The 15870-nt window shown below is 39.6% G+C and overlaps 1 protein-coding gene across 2 annotated transcripts in view; it reads left to right on the forward strand.

The window, feature by feature from the left end:
* The first annotated feature begins 4580 nt into the window (after nt 1-4580).
* SLAIN1 (SLAIN motif family member 1) overlaps nt 4581-15870 on the forward strand; it is a 58080-nt gene continuing 46790 nt past the window's right edge. The window contains exon 1 of one of the 2 annotated variants that reach the window (XM_019742586.2): nt 4581-5408. In XM_019742586.2, coding sequence (XP_019598145.2) covers nt 4807-5408 — 602 coding nt within the window. In that variant the 5' untranslated portion in view covers nt 4581-4806. The remainder of the gene's footprint in view (nt 5409-15870) is intronic. The other variant, XM_074329416.1, reaches the window with a different exon arrangement.

A 15870-nucleotide genomic window follows, 5' to 3' on the forward strand; every position in this document is an offset into this window, starting at 1 on the left:
TGACTATTGGTTTTGCACAATCGATAGTTTTTATTGGTAAGCCACTAAGCCCAGAGCAGGGTGTTGTGCTAGGTGCTGCTGAAGACCAGAAAGGAGATACTGCAGTTTGTGAACTTGGATTCTGAAGGCAGGCTGCCAAACTTCAAGTCCTGGATCTGTCATTTACTGGCTGGGTAATTTGGGGCAGATTATTTGACATCACTGTGCCTCAATTTCCTGATTTATAAAACAAAAATAATAATAGAAACTATCTCAGAGTGTTGTTTGATGATTAAATGAGTTAATACAAGTAAAGGGCTTAGAACAATTGCTAGCCTTTTCTAAGTACTAATCGCTACTACTAAGATAAATTGTAAAAAGTTTCATTTTAATGGGAGTGGTAGATATGTGAGCTATCCATAAAAATAACAAATTGACGCCAGAGGAAACAATATTGACTAGGAATTAGAGCTGGGTGCTGTATCCTAGTTCTATTGTTGCTTTGATACATCCTACATCTTGTCTGATAAATGAATATATCAGACTTGCCATAGTGTCTCACAGCTTGATAAGGAGAACTGAATGAAATAATGCATACTTTCTACATGAAGTCTTCCCAACATTTTTAGCCAAAATTAATTGCTCCTTCTTGGACACTCATTCCCTATGCTGTTGATTTGTATTTTCATCATGATACTTATCGCACTAAGTCTTGTACTATAGTTGTTTATGTGCTTCTTTCTCCAACTAGATAAGATCTCAGTGTCGGAGACATTGTCTTACTCACTTTTAAAAAATCATCTAGCATTGTGATTTGAGCATAATAGACATGTAATAACTGTTTATTAAAAAGGGGCTCTGAAAACTATAGCTTGCCAAATAAACAGAATTACTATTCTTATTATTATTATTCATAATATAACTACTACTATATGTGACTTTACAGGGCATAATTACATGGGTTGTTGGCAGGGATTTGAGTAGTAGAGTTGGGTGGGGTCAAAAGGGAGCAACCCAAACAAGGATTACAGGCATACCCTGGAGATATTTTGGGTTCATTTCAGAACCACAGCAATAAAGCAAGTCCTAACCTTCTTGCTGCTGGTGGTGGAGGTGGTGGTGGTGGTGGTGGTGGTGGTGTTGTAGCCTTCAATTTGTAAAAGACACAACATCTGTGAAGTGCAACAAAGTGAAGTACAAAACATGAGGTATACCTATATGTACATAAATTCCGGCTTCATGCATTTTTGTTTTCTCTCTGCATTATCTCCTTACATGAAATTGCACACATTAGATGCAGCACATATTTTTCTAGCTTTTAATTGGGTGAGATGTGAAATAATCAATTATTATGGGGTTTGCAAAAAGTCTTGTAATCCTACTGTGTTGTTACCATATGATAAATGGAGTTTATGAAAATAAACAATTAGATTCTTCTCTAAATTTCAGCTAGGGTTTGGGGATTTATTTATTTATTCATCTACTCTTTAAAAACCTATTTCAATGTTTCTTTGCTGTGCTAGACACTGCACAGGGCAGTGGAGACCCACAGTATTCAAGTCTATTCTGAGTGGATAAACAGAAATCTCCATTCAGATGCAAAAACAAACAAACAAAAAGGCAAACACTGTAGTCCAGATGAATCAACTTGAAAACATAGTCAGGGATCTTGGATCTTAGTTTAAAACCTAGATGATTTTTTTTTTTCTTTGCAGTAATTGGATCTATCAACTTGAATGAATGTAGGGCTCATATTAGGGTATGTCCACTGCGCTGATTAAAAATCTACATTTCAAACATACGGAGCTTACTCTTAGAGGAATTGTACTCTAAGACAAAGGTATATAAAGGAGTGGTTTGGACCACTAGAAACTGTGCTGAGAACTACTGTTATTTTCATGATTGAACTTGGGCAAGTGAATTAACCTTGTTAGGACATCTGTAAAACTGGGATAATAAGCTGTTCCTAGATTTCCTTGGAAAATTAGATTTAAAAATTGAAGAAGAAACTATGCTGCTTTTGCAATTCTGTGGCTGGATGAATTTGATGTCTATAGATACTATTACAGGTATATGTGAAAAATACAAATGAAATAAGTTTACTTTCTCTCTTAAAAGTCACCCCAATAAACTTTAATTTTAAAAAAAGTCACTAGAATGGCCACAGTTCTGAGGTGCACTGGAGAAATACACTTTTATTTATCTGTTTTGAATGTGTAGTATATGGATGTTTCTCATGAGCTTCTGGTGTTTCAAATGTATTTGTAAAGCGTGAAGTTTTTGTTAAGACATGCACTTTCATTTTTCATATCTTTGTAAACCTCTGAAATCACCTTATATATTTCATTTAAAATAAAAAGTATTCTAAAATGGAGCACCTATACATACAATTTCTTTCAAAATACAAAGCTTACAAATTTACATCAAAATAAAAAAAATCAAGACTGCTTAATTAAAACTTTGACACCACCAACCTCTTTAATTATATATTAAAGAGACTGGCATCCTGAGGATACCAACTTAAAATCAGTGTGTGTTTTCAGTGTCTCTGGTGTGTGTACATGTATAATTCACAGAAGAGGGGGGAAGTGCTTCAATTGAAAGGAAAGACATGATTTAAAATTTTCTAGACATGAGTCATTTCACACTTTTAAAACAGTTTGGAAGAGGGCAAATTTGTCTTTGCAGAAGAATGCAGAACAGAAGTTTAGGCCAGAGTGTTTTAGCTCTCTTTCATGTCTAAATTTCAATGAATACTTTGTTTTTACGCAACAGATTCTTATGACAAGTGTTACTTAGAGAACACAGTTCTGAAGCTTGACTACTAGTTGCGTGGATGTAGTCCATAGCCCATATTGGCTAAATGGGGGAAGAGCAGGCTGTTTATTTCTCTCCTCGAGTGTTTAAATTTTGCAGTAACGTGATTGCTTTTCTTTACATCTTAATTCTTGTTGCCTTCCTTAGTCTGCCTATTCCCAATTTCTTTTGCTAATGTGGAACCCAGCAGCTCTTTGTTCTCATTGTGTCTGTCGTCTCCCTTTCTTTGTGTTGCAGGGATTCTGCTACCCGCATCTGCCACTGAGCATGCGGAAAAAATCCTTCAATAGATTCTTTACTTAGGGCTTTCGGTAGTATTACTCCACTTTTCCAGGTTTTCGTAATAACCAGAATATCCAGAAGAAGGACTGAAACTTGGAAAGGTGATGGGTGATACAGGTGGTTAGGTGGTGGTCTAGCAAGCTGGGACACCTGAGAGGAAGGTTCAGGGTTTATGCAAGCGCTCACTAAGCAAGTTAAATACGGAACACCCACCCTTCACACAGAAACTAGAGATATAGGCTTACAACTGAGAAGACACAAGTGTTTCTGAGTAGGAAGGCACAGAGCCTTATCTAAAATCAACCGGTTCAATGCGCGAGCAGTTCCAGAGCCATGGGTACATTGCCACAAAGATTGGTGGTATCTAAAGTCCCTGAGCGGGGACTTTCACTAGATAGTTTACCATCTGAAAATGAAAACTAGTTGTATGGACTTTTCTCATAATAAAATCTCACTTTCCTCTGATTGTGTTAAACACTCAAAATGCTAAGTCAATATTAATTGAATGAAACTTGATTCAATTCTTCTTCTTAAAAGCCCTTTCGCTCTCCCCTTCCGCCTTAAAGCAGATTTGTTAGTGCTTTCCATAGGATGTAAGAAATAGATTTGAAGGTAAGATTAGGGGTATCAGGGTAGAGTTCTGACCTTAACAGCTTGTATATTATTTAATAGATGGAGCGCTACACAATTTTACTCACATGTCTCCCATATTTTTGCCTGTTTTGTTCATTGCCTGCATGGCCAGGTCTTAGAATGGTGTTGGGCAGAGTATGGTTCTCAGTCTTTTGTTTAATGACTATATAGCGTGGAAAATATGATCGTTTTATTGGGGCAAACTTTGGTGGTAAATAGAATAGTTCAAATTAGACTATTTTCAAATAAACGGAAGTTGAACACTTCAGTGGCTCTTCAGCAGCTGGCTACCTTCCCCCTCTTAGTGAGGGGGGGTTTCTTCTTTCTCCTAGGCCTCCCCTCTCCCACCATTTTGTTTCTGTATCACCAATTAGTGGATTAGATAGCATCGTTTCAAAGCTTTTCTGTTCCACGTATTTACTTTTAGGTTCTTACGATAATGTCCCCTAGCCTTTTGGTTTCCTATGGGTTTCTTTTTTTAAAATTTTATTAGTTTCAGGTTCCTATGGGTTTCACTAGCTAGTGGCTAGCAGATAACGTGGTTAAGCATAAGAGTGTTCTTGGAAGGTAGCAAGCCAGAGGGCGCGAGGTGCGCTCCTCTTGGGCTAGCACCTGCAGCTGGGGCTTCTAGGTAGAAGCGCTCAGTCCGAACTCTCCGCAGCTGCGGGAGGAAGTGCCTGTGGCGGGAAAGCTCAGGCAGGGTCCAACAGTAGGCACCTGGGCTTAAGTGGAGGGGGCGGGGGTGGGGGCCCCGCCCCTTGGGAGCTCCCCATTCCCGCTGGCCCTCCATTCAGGCCCCGCCCACCCGGCTCCCGCGCCCCGCCCCGCCCCGAGGCCGCGACTAAAACCCGGAGCCACCGAGGCGCCCAGGGGACTGGAGAGACGCTCTGAGCATGTGCAGAGCAGCTCGGCGGCTGCTGCCTAGGCGGGAGGCTGGAGCCCGGTGCTGATGCGAGCAGCCCACTCGGCCTCAGCCCCAGCGTGGTCGGCCCCCCGGGCCGGGCGGCAGGGAAGGAGCCGTAGCCTCCCCGCGGCCAGAGGAGCCTGCACGAAGGTGCGCAACCCCCGGCGGCTGCGGCGCCCTCCGGGCCCAGGATGATGGCGGAGCAGGTGAAATGCGCCTCGGCGGGGGGCGGCTCCGGAGCGGGCTCCGGGCCGGTGGTGAACGCGGAGCTAGAGGTGAAGAAGCTACAGGAGCTGGTGCGCAAGCTGGAGAAGCAAAACGAGCAGCTGCGGAGCCGGGCGGCCAGCGCGGCCGCCGCCCCGCACCTGCTGCTGCTGCCGCCGCCGCCGCCCCCCGCCGCGCCGCCCCCCGCCGGGGCCTGCAGCCCGTTGGGTCCGCGGAGCCCCCCAGCCACCGCTGCCTCTTCTGGGGGCCTGGGGCTCGGACTGGCGCTGGGCGCCGGGGGCGGAGGCAGTGGCAGCACCAGTCCCGCGTTCCCGGGGACCTACTGCCTGCCCAGCCCGGCGCCCTCCCTGCTCTGCAACCTGGCGCAGCCCCCCGAGGCGCCCTTCGTCTACTTCAAGCCTGCGACGGGCTTCTTCGGCGCGGGTGGCGGGCCGGAGCCCGGGGGCGTGGGAACGCCGCCCGGGGGAGCCGCCGCGCCACCCTCGCCGCCCCCCACGCTGCTGGATGAGGTGGAGCCGCTGGACCTGGAGAGCGTGGCTGCCTGGCGGGACGAGGACGACTACACCTGGTATGGCCGAGCTGCGCTCCCTGCCCCGGGACCTGGGCTTGGAGGCCCCGAGGACGGCGGGGAGGACCTGGACAGGAAGGGGGGGGGGCTCCCCTCTCCCCTGTGCCCCGGACGCTGTGGCCTAGCAGGTGCCGAGCCGGGCGAGGAGTGGAGGAGGCTTTACACGAGGGCGGAAACCTGGTTCTGAAAGCTCAGGCTGACCCGACTGGGGATGAACTGGTCCCCTCCATCTCCTTGTGTGCAGGTTTCCGCTGATTGTTGGGTCCCAAGCGCCTTATACTATTAACTGAAAAATCCATGTTATCTTGTCTTTTTGTTACTCAGTCTTGCTTCCCCCGCCCTCCCTCCCCCAGCATTTTTGGTAGTGACGCGGAATGGGTAGGGGTTGGCCTCAGTCTGCGACTGTTACTCCCAAACGAACGCTGGGCAGGATCTGCGTATTGTCCCTCCCCCTGTGGCATCCCACGCTGACTAGTGATTGATCTCCCCTTAGAGACTCGTTCTTGTAGTTTGAGTTGTGCGGTTGTACGTCCTCATTCCCTTCATTTTCATTAATAGCTTCTCATTTCAGAGACTGACTGACTTTATTTAAATGTGCTGACCTCACTGGCTTTTCTGTTAGTAATGGTATAAAAAATGAGAGCTTTTCAGGGAATGTAGTGGGCAACTTGAAGACACTCTTGCTTGGGAACTAAGGAGCTTTGCTTAATAAATTAAACTGGTGATTGACGAAAAGTGAGATTAAAGAAACTTTAATTTTCAGAAACTAAGTTATCAGAAAACTTGAGGCTGGCAGCATTTATCCAGTAGAAATCAGTTTAGCTCTTTCTGCTTTCCATCAATGAGTAACTTTGGAGGAAGGGGTTCTAATTCCTTTATTTTTCATTTTTCATGCTATTTGCTCATAGAGAAATAATATGCTTTCTTCAGTCTCTAGAGGTACTGGGATATGGTCAGATGTGTAGAAGCTTCAGATAGGGTGGAACTTAGGTTCATATGGGGAAAATGAACAGCACTCACCTCTACGTAGCAGTGGCCTGAAGAATTGAGTTGTACTCCTTTTATCTTGGGTCCCTTTATTTAGGACCCTTCCTATTTTTGCAAGTTGAGTTTTCCTTACTTTGTGTTCCTGTTGCATGACTGCACAAGAGGGAATGGGAAATGGAGAACTCTACTGGGATCTGCTGTGTTCCTTTTACTTTACACTCTTTTATGTGAGAACTCTGTAACGTGTGTTCACTAATTGGTTTGATTCTGAGAGTCAGAATGCATGGAGAATATTCATATATAAGGCATTCATGCTCCTCCCTAGTACTTTACTTTTGGGCATCTGTGCCAGTAGCTCAAGTTGTAAAAATCAAAACAATTCACCTCTTTCTTTAAGCCATTCAAGTTCCATTAAATGGGACTTAAGCCATTCTTTAGAAGCTACACCTTTATTTTTGTGAAGCCCAGGCTGTATTGTAATCTCAGTGTCAGCCTGAAAATGGTACTGGAAGATGCTCTCCTGGTGGCTCTTAGGTTGGTTAATCACTAGTAACTATAAGCCCTTATGCCCTCATATTAGTTTAGATTGATTTAGTCCCCATTTGGCCTTTTCTGAAGATAACGTGCTAAAATAGTGGAAGGAAACTTGTTTGTATTTTTGATGGAGATCAATTCTATGCTTTAAAATATTAGCACTTAAAAATTATACTGTTATTAAGTGTATTAGATTGGTGATAGTATACATAGCTAATATAATTTTAATATTTCTTTTGAATGGGTTTCTACCATATTTAGTTATCCAATGATTGGTTGTACTTGATATCTAGACTTGGCTTTCATAGTTTTGTGGTTTTTTTTATCAAAATAGTATTGAAACAACTAACTTAAATCACCTAGTTAGTGGGATTAGCCTATTAGCACTTAAGATGGTTTGAAGCAAATCTAAATTGTAGCAGGTTTTACTAATTTTACTCAACTATATAGGTGAATAAATAAATCATTGCCTTGACACTTTACAAGTGTTCCTTCAGACAGATGGACAGTATTTATAGTACTGTGTCTTCAAAACAAACCTAGGATTAGAATCCCAGGTGGAAAAACAGGGAGGGATCATTAATCTTAGTGGAATGGACTTAAAAAATTTTTAAAGGTCACCTGATTTACAAAAAAGTTTCTCTCATAGCATTAAGATATTTTTGTATTGCAATATTTTGGGCTATTGATGAACAAATAATCAACAGGGTTTAACCCACTTGTCAATGCTTGCAGAGCCCTCTGCAGTGCCTTCATCACTGCAAACTGTGTGTGTCCCCGTCTTGTGGTCCCGCCGGGTACTTTTCCTTTGAATTCCCTGATGTGTTTGCAGGAAGGCAACTTATTTGTATTTTCCACTTATTAAGAAACAACTGGAGTAGATTACAGGTACCTGATTATTTAAAATATTTAAAAATAAAGGTTTTACATTTTCAATGTAAAAAAAGTCAAAACACAGAAATGAACATAAAGTTGCAAGTCTTCTCTCTTACTCTCAATTTACAACCATAACTCAGTTACCCCTGCTCCCATTCTGTAGATCCTTCAAGATAAAAACATAATCATACAAATCAATTTGTAAATATATATGGATTAGTTTTTTTATACTTACCTTTAATTGAACATGTCTTGGAGGACCTCTGTCTCCCTGCAGCAATGGCATTGTTGTTAAAGTAAAAATATGAACCAAGTTACTGTTAACTGCATCACCTGCAGTTTTTCATGCATTTTTATCATGATTTTATCCTAACAAGTTAAACAAAATTGGTATTTGATAATTTATTTTGAGTAGTACTGCCTGCTAAGATGTCTTCAGGAAATAAAGTTCACAGATGTGGATTAATCACTGAACATTTTACAAGTTTTTCCATTGTAAGTCTATTTTTTCTAATAAAGCAGAGTATAACTATTCACCTTTTGTAATAACCTGGACAACACTTGGCTCAAGAATTATGGGAATGCACAAGGAAACAGTGAATTAAAGAGTCAGTATTTTCTTGATGATAGTTCATTGGTTAATGAATGGGTCAATCAGATCTCTTAGGACTTTTTTCCAAACAATTATTTAATGTGGAAGTATCTTCTATTTATAACAAAACAAAACTTGATGTAAGAAGAACTATGTGTTTTGCTTTTCATTTTCATGAAAATCTTTGAAACAAAACAGTTGTCTGATTTCTTCAAATATTTATCTCAGTTGAATTTAAAGTATTTAATTTTGCCATAATACGACCTGATTGTCTCAGCACAGTGATGCTAGAATTAAATGTCCCAGAAAACTAAAGTTGATTACAGTGCCAGAACCTTAATTCTTAAGTCCAGTTATTACAATCCCATAGTATTTCAGCTCCCTTGTTTCACTGTTGAGGGACTGAAGCTCCAAGGTGAAATGAGTTCTGTAAGCTCCTGTATTTATTTACTGAAAAAGTCAAGATCAAAATCCAGATTGTTTAAACAGATTCAGAAGTGTTGACAGCATTGGTATTTTCCCCCAGCTTCAGATGTAACCATTAGCGGGCTATAAAGTCAGGTTAGTGGATTTTATTTTCTTTTTAACATTTAAATTTTATTCAATTGTTAACGTCTCATGAAATTTACCTTGCATCTTTATCAGATAAAAAGTAACAGATATTTAAGTTTTCTTTAAAAAAATGAAGTGCAGTAGAATGTAAAATTAGAGTGCATTATATCGTACAATACAAACTTGTCTTGGGTAAACTTATTTCAGTTTTATGTGTGTGTGACCTGGGCTGAAATAGTAAATGTATTTGTACCTCATGGTGAAAGTTAGAAAAAGTCCAGTTTATACTGTTTGAAAGCAAAATGTACTGGAAAAACAGGTGGCAAAGCACAGCTCTCTGAAGATAATGGAGCAGTGGGTTTTGCACACTGCAACCAGAAAGACAAGTCTACATTCAGAAAATGCAAAGATACACATATTCCAGTTAATATACAAAACATAGGTCATATAAGGAGACTTTTATTTTCGTGTAGTGGCAATTAGCAGGATATTGAGACTTATGTAAAAGGGATATGGCAGGGATTATAAATTTGCCCAACTGGAAAGGACAGGAGAAAAGTCCATAATTATACAAAGGAAAAATGGTGATATGTACAAATTAAGGAAAATTTAATGAATGAATTTTCATCTTCCATGTGTAACACCAAGACCCTGGACAGCTGGCTGAACTCCTTGCCAATTCTTCATCAAAGCTGTTGAACACCTTGAACTATACATATGGCATGGCTAAATTAGACCACCTAAACTGTTTTTTGCATAATTAATTTTCAGTGAAAAGACCAAAGGATGCTTCACTTTCTGACAATGCTAATTGAAAACAGCATCAGTGTTTTCTAAGAGCAAATGGAGTTGACTGAAGTATGTGCTGACGTGTCTTTAAAATGAAAATGTTGAAACGCTGCAGTAAGACACTGAAATAGAAGTTTAGATCTAACTGTGGAGGCAGTGGGGAGTCTGCTGTAGGATTGTTCAGTAACTAAAATTTGGACTTTGTGTAGTCTTTTAATAGCTTAGTGGGGGTAAGTTTCTGTTGCAGTGGATGACCAGTCTGACCCCAGCAGGTGCTAGTGGATCGAACACTGTTCAATTTGACTAGAGATTGATTGATTGTGCTCATCAGTGCTGACATTTTAGCTTTCCTTAAAATAAAACTTGTGGTGATGGAAGGCTCTTAAAAATCACTTGAAAATTGTCCCATATTACTTTTCAATGACAGGTCTTTTTTGGATATATTGCTTTTGTATTATCTGCAGAAGGATGACTTTAGAACTAAATATTTACTGGAGAATAACAGATTTTTTTTTTCTAGACAGTTGTAATACTTCATTCGAAGCGTATGGCGGGCTTTGTATTATTTCTTACCTCTCAGTGGTAGCACATTTATGAAGTCAAGTGGCCTAGAATATGAAATGTTTGCAAAAGGAGATTCTATGAGAAGGATGATAGTCATATTTTCTTTATGAAGTTTCTAGTCATACGCTTTTGGAAATTATCGAAGCAAAGTTAAAGAAAATTAGAGTGTGACTCAAGTGATAGCTTTTTTAATATTTGAAGAACTCTCAAGTTTTAGACTAAGGCTTTTCGTATAGTCTTGCCAGATTCTAATATACCATCGATGAAACTATAGAAGTTGAAAGTAATTTGTAAGTCACTAGGAGGTATGTTGTGTTAATGACGGCAATAAAGGATATTGTAAATGGTGCTGGCATTGGCAATGACAATGAATAAGGTGATTTATTAAAAAGAAATTTTTAAAAGATTAGAACCATTTACGGGAAGTAAAGATTTTACTTTGCTTATCTAGTTTTGGAAATTGTAGGAGTGGTACTCAAGGAATTCGTAGCTACGTGATCTCCATAACTAACCGCCTTTTTCCTTCTTAATTTAAATCCAGTTCTAGGCCTTAGCCATAGACATAGGCTCAAACCTTAGACACAGTAGGCTCAAAGCTATCCTGGGTGCATTGTTTGGAGACTGATTCTGAAAATGATCACTTGTCTTAATACCGTATATTTGCATAATGCTTCTAGAGTTTTATCAAAGTAATACAATAAGTAGGATGTAAATAGTTCCAAAACCCATCGATAAGCGAGACTTTTTACAGAAAGCAGCGCTTTTCCACTCTTTCTACCTCTGAGTCCTGCACATAGGCATCACTTTAAACTCCTCTAGTTGTTGCTTTGGTTCTTTATTTCTAAACTTTTTATTATATGCTTTTAAACATCTGTAGACTTCTTTTGGAAGGTGAGGACTAAGCTCTCTTCCCCTCACCCCAAACCACCATATTTCCTTTCCCTTCTGAAAAATTTTTTTTAAAATTTTTGTATTAAATCATGTAATTCCTGTGTTATGATTATAATTGTTATTAGCCGAGCCCTGTTAAATGCATGTTATATTTTATTTTCTCTAAACCCTATGTTCCTCTACGAGTTAGTAATGGTCTAGCTCTCTTTTTTCCTCTTCACTTTCTTTAATCCCTTATTGTTTATCTAAACACACTATTTGAGCCATATAATTCCCCAGTAAGGTCAAACACATTTGATAATCTCTTAAATCTGTTTTTAAATATGTATTTTGTAGTACTACCCATTTGGTACTCTTAAGCCCACTGCTCTCGTCTTTACTGTTTGCTCCTTAGGCTGGATGCCTACTGCTGTTGTCATGGGAATTCCTTAGGTTTCTTGCCTATGTAGGATCTCCTGTTTCTTTAATTCTCTGTCTTCGTATTTCATTTATTCTTGTAGGTGGGGCACAGCCTCCAATAGCTTTCTGAGAAAGGGTACGAGGAGTATACTTTGAAATCCTGCCTATTTGAAAATGTCTTTATTCTCTGCTCATGCAAGAGTCATAGTTGAGCTGGGTATGAAAGTCTAAGTCAATAATTTTCTTCATATAAGTCAATAATTTTCTTCATGTTTGAAGACATTGTTCCATTTTGTTCTAATTTGCATAATGTTCTAGATATTGAAGTCTATTATGATTTGGATACCCAGTCCTTCTTGACTTCTGGTTTCTTTTTTTTAAATCCCTAGTGTTCTACAATGTCACGTTTTTACCTTAGTATGGGCCTCTCTATTCATTTGTTGTACTGGACATTTGTGGGTGCTTTCTCTGTAGAACTCAATGGTCTGCCTTTAACTCTCAGAAATTTTCTTTTTTCCTTTTTTTTTTTTTTTTTTACTGTGTGTGTGTGTGTGTGTGTGTGTGTGTGTGTATTAGAACTTGTAGTAATCAGATGTAGGCCCACCTGGTACAATCACTTAATTTTCTTATTCATCTCCTGTTGTAAATCTGCATCTTTGTTTTGCTTCTGGTAGACTTCTTTGACTTTATTTTCCGAACTTACTCATTGAATCTTTTGTCTCTGCTATAATAGTTTCATTTCCCAAGCTTGAAGAAACTTTTTTTTTCAATATCCTGTTGTTTTATGAATGCAACATTTTCTCTGTGATGATATTTTATAATTGTCTTGGATTTTTCATCTGTTCTCTACATTGTTTTTCTCATTTTTTCCCCCTTTACTTTTAGTCTGAGGGTTTTATTTGAAAGGAATATTCCAATTACCTGGTGTCATTGGTTATTTGTTCATATCCAGAGGAGATATTGAAGTTGATCTAAAGCTCTGTATGGGTGGTGCTTTCTGACTGGTGCACTTTACTAAATTATTGGGTGAGTAGCAGTTAAAGTTTCAGTATTTCTAGGTCTTCTCTTGGGTTCATCTGTTTTTCCAAATACAAACCTTCCATACTCCTGAGAGATTTAAATAAGACAGTCAGTTCTAGGAATGTAAAGGAAGAAAGGGGGCTAGGGTTCTAACCGACAGCAGGTACACTTTCATTTAGTCCCTCTGGTTCAGTAAGGTTCTTCATCCCTGCTTCAGCTAAATCTGGTGTGCCTGAAGTCAGAGCTTCTCTGGGTTAACCTATCCACATAGTAAGCCTGTGGCCTTAGGTTGTGATGGAGAAGGAGTGGTGGGACTTGGCTGTATGGGGGGGGGGGGCTAGGGTTCTGTTTGTTCCTTATGCAGCCTTCCAGCTGTATTTCCTTCTTTCAGTCACTTGATCATCCCCATGTTGTATGAACTTAAGGGTAAGGGTGAGATATAAGTACAAGATAGCATGGATGGACAATGGAGTATAAAAAAGAGAAATGAAGATGGCAGAGTGGGTCACTTAACAATCATACGTGCCTGTTGGAACTGAGCACTGCCTTTGACTATGTTGCGAGGCTGTGGTCAAATGAAAGAAAACTACATGACATAAGCCTAAGAGATTAAGGGAATCTTCTAAAAACAAATCCAGAGGTATCACAGTCCCCAATTTCAAACTATACTACAAAGCTATAGTAATCAAAACAGTATGCTATTTGATTAGAAAAACTAAAACAGACCAATAGAAAAGAATTGAGAGTTCAGAAATAAGCCCTTACATATAAGGGCAAATAATTTATGACAAAGGAGACAAATATACAATGGAGAAAGGAAAGTCTTTTTAATAGTGGTGCTAGGAAAATTGAACAGTAGTATTCAGAAGGATAAAACTGGACCACTATCTTACACCATACACAAAAAAATTAACTCAAAATGGATTAAAGATTTGAATGTAAGATGTGAAACAATAAAATACATAGAAAAAAACATAGGCACTGAGCTTCTGGACATTGGTCTTCTCAGAGGTGTTTTTATGAATTTGTCTCCAAAAACAAGGGAAACAAAAGCAAAAATAAATGAGTGGAAAGGATGTGGAGAAAAGGGAGCTTTCTTACGTTGTTGGTGGGGATATAAATTGGTGCAGCCACTATGGAAAGCAATCTGGAGATTTCTTTAAAAATAAAGAACAAAACGACCATATGATTCAGCAAAAAAAAAAAAAAAGCGAAAAGCTCTACCAAAAAAAAAAAAAAAATGGGGGTGGGTATCTGAAATCCAGAGGCAGGCCAGTTGGTGAAAGCTTCCTCTTAGAGGAAGATAGGAGCAGTTGTCCCTTACTGTGCTAGAGGTAATGGGCAGAGCAGGGCTTCAGATAGTAGTTTCACATGGCAGCTGAGAGACATTTGAGAAGCAAAGGCTCAAACGGTGTCATGAGTTTGTGTATTAAATAGTGAGGAAATTGTATTAACTTAAAGCCTAAAGGTGATGAAATTTCACACTTAACTAATTTAGGGGCTTATTTATGTCAGGGCTGTGGCACCTGCTTCTCTGATTCATCTACATGGTAGATGGCAACTCGAGTCGCAAGTCTTAACATTGAGGAACAGGAAGCAGTCCGTTCCTGTCTTGTGACTTTTATTTTAAAGCTTTATTAAGGTATAAATGAAATGTAAACTGCATATATTTAAGATGTACTACTTGATAGGTTTTGACATGTGTATCCACCTGTAAAACCACCACCACAATCAAAATAGTGGCTACATCCCAACTGTCCAAGTTTCTCTGTGCCCCTTTGTATTCCCTCTCTCCTGATCCTGCCTGTCTTCAACCCAGGCAACCTGTTTTCTGTCAGTCTAGGTTAGTTTATGTTTTCTATACTTTTATAGCAATAAAAACATATCGTATGTACTCATTTTCATTTGTTTTTGGTTTAGCTTCTTACAATTAAAATAATTATTTTGAAATTAATCTGTATTGTTACATGAATCCGTGGCTCTCTTTTTATTGTGAGAGCTGTTGGGTTGTATGGGACATAACGGTTTGTCTGTTCATCTTTTAATGAACATTTGGTTGTTTTCAATTTGAGGCTATTATAAATAAGCCTTTGTTATGGATATGTGCATTCATGTCTTTTGGCTAAATACTTAATGACTTTTGAATGGCTGGAGCCGAGTAGGTGTATGTTAACTTTTTAAGCAGCTGCCATAATCTTTTCCAAAGTGGTTATGCTGTTTTACATTTCCACCCGCAGTGCATTGTATGAGTTTCAGTTGTACCACATCATCACCGATACTTGCTATGGCCAATCTTTCTAATTTTAGCCATTCTATTATAATAGATACATAGTAGTCTCTCATTGTGGTTCTAGTTTGTATTTCCCTAATGACTAATGCTGAGCAGATTTTCTATATGCTGTTTGCCAACCGCAGATTTTCTTTGGTGAAATATCTGTTCATATCTTTTGTCCATTTAAGAAAAAAATGTGGTTGCTTATTACTGAGTTTGCAGATTTTTTATATGTATTCGACATACAAGTTCTACATACAGATATATGATTTGCAGATATTTTCTCCCAATCCATGGCTCATCATTCCCTTAATAGCGTCTTTCAAAGAGCAAAGTTTTACTTTTTATGAAGTCCAATAAGTGTGTTTTTTTCTTTTATGGATTATGATTTCAGTATGAGAAATTGTATCTCAGAAATATTTGCCAACCTAAGGATACAGAGACTTTCGCCTATGATTTCTTCTAAAAATTTTATAGTTTCAGGTTTTACATTTTTCCATTCTTTTACTTTTATTCTGTGTGTTTATACTTGAAGTGTGTGTAAAGTATATATATATTGTAGGCAGCATATAATTGGGTGTTTTGTGACCCTTTAAAAATGGGGAGAAACTGGACCACCTGCCTATCAGAATGTTTCTCCTTAGTTTTTATTGGCTAGGATGGTTGGTGTCCAGGGCCTCTGCCTAAAGCAGTCACTGGGCAAAGGGCACAGTGGGATTACCAGGCTTGGCTTAGTCCAGTGCGTCCATCTCCAGGAGTGGTCTGCGGGCAGCCCTATCAGCGTTCAGGTCTTGGACCCCACACCAAGCCTACTGAGTCAGGTAGGTCAGACCTGCCTGCAATCACGTGTTAGCAACCTGTGTTTTAGCAAGCCCTCTAAGAGTTTGTGATGCACCAAAGATTGCGAACAACTGGCCTAGACTAACCTTTACTTGGGGACGTAAAGAGAGCTGCATAGTACTGGACAGTTCAGGCGTCCTTTAGCA

This window comes from Rhinolophus sinicus, linkage group LG04, assembly GCF_036562045.2.
Source record: "Rhinolophus sinicus isolate RSC01 linkage group LG04, ASM3656204v1, whole genome shotgun sequence".
Classification (NCBI taxonomy): domain Eukaryota; kingdom Metazoa; phylum Chordata; class Mammalia; order Chiroptera; family Rhinolophidae; genus Rhinolophus; species Rhinolophus sinicus.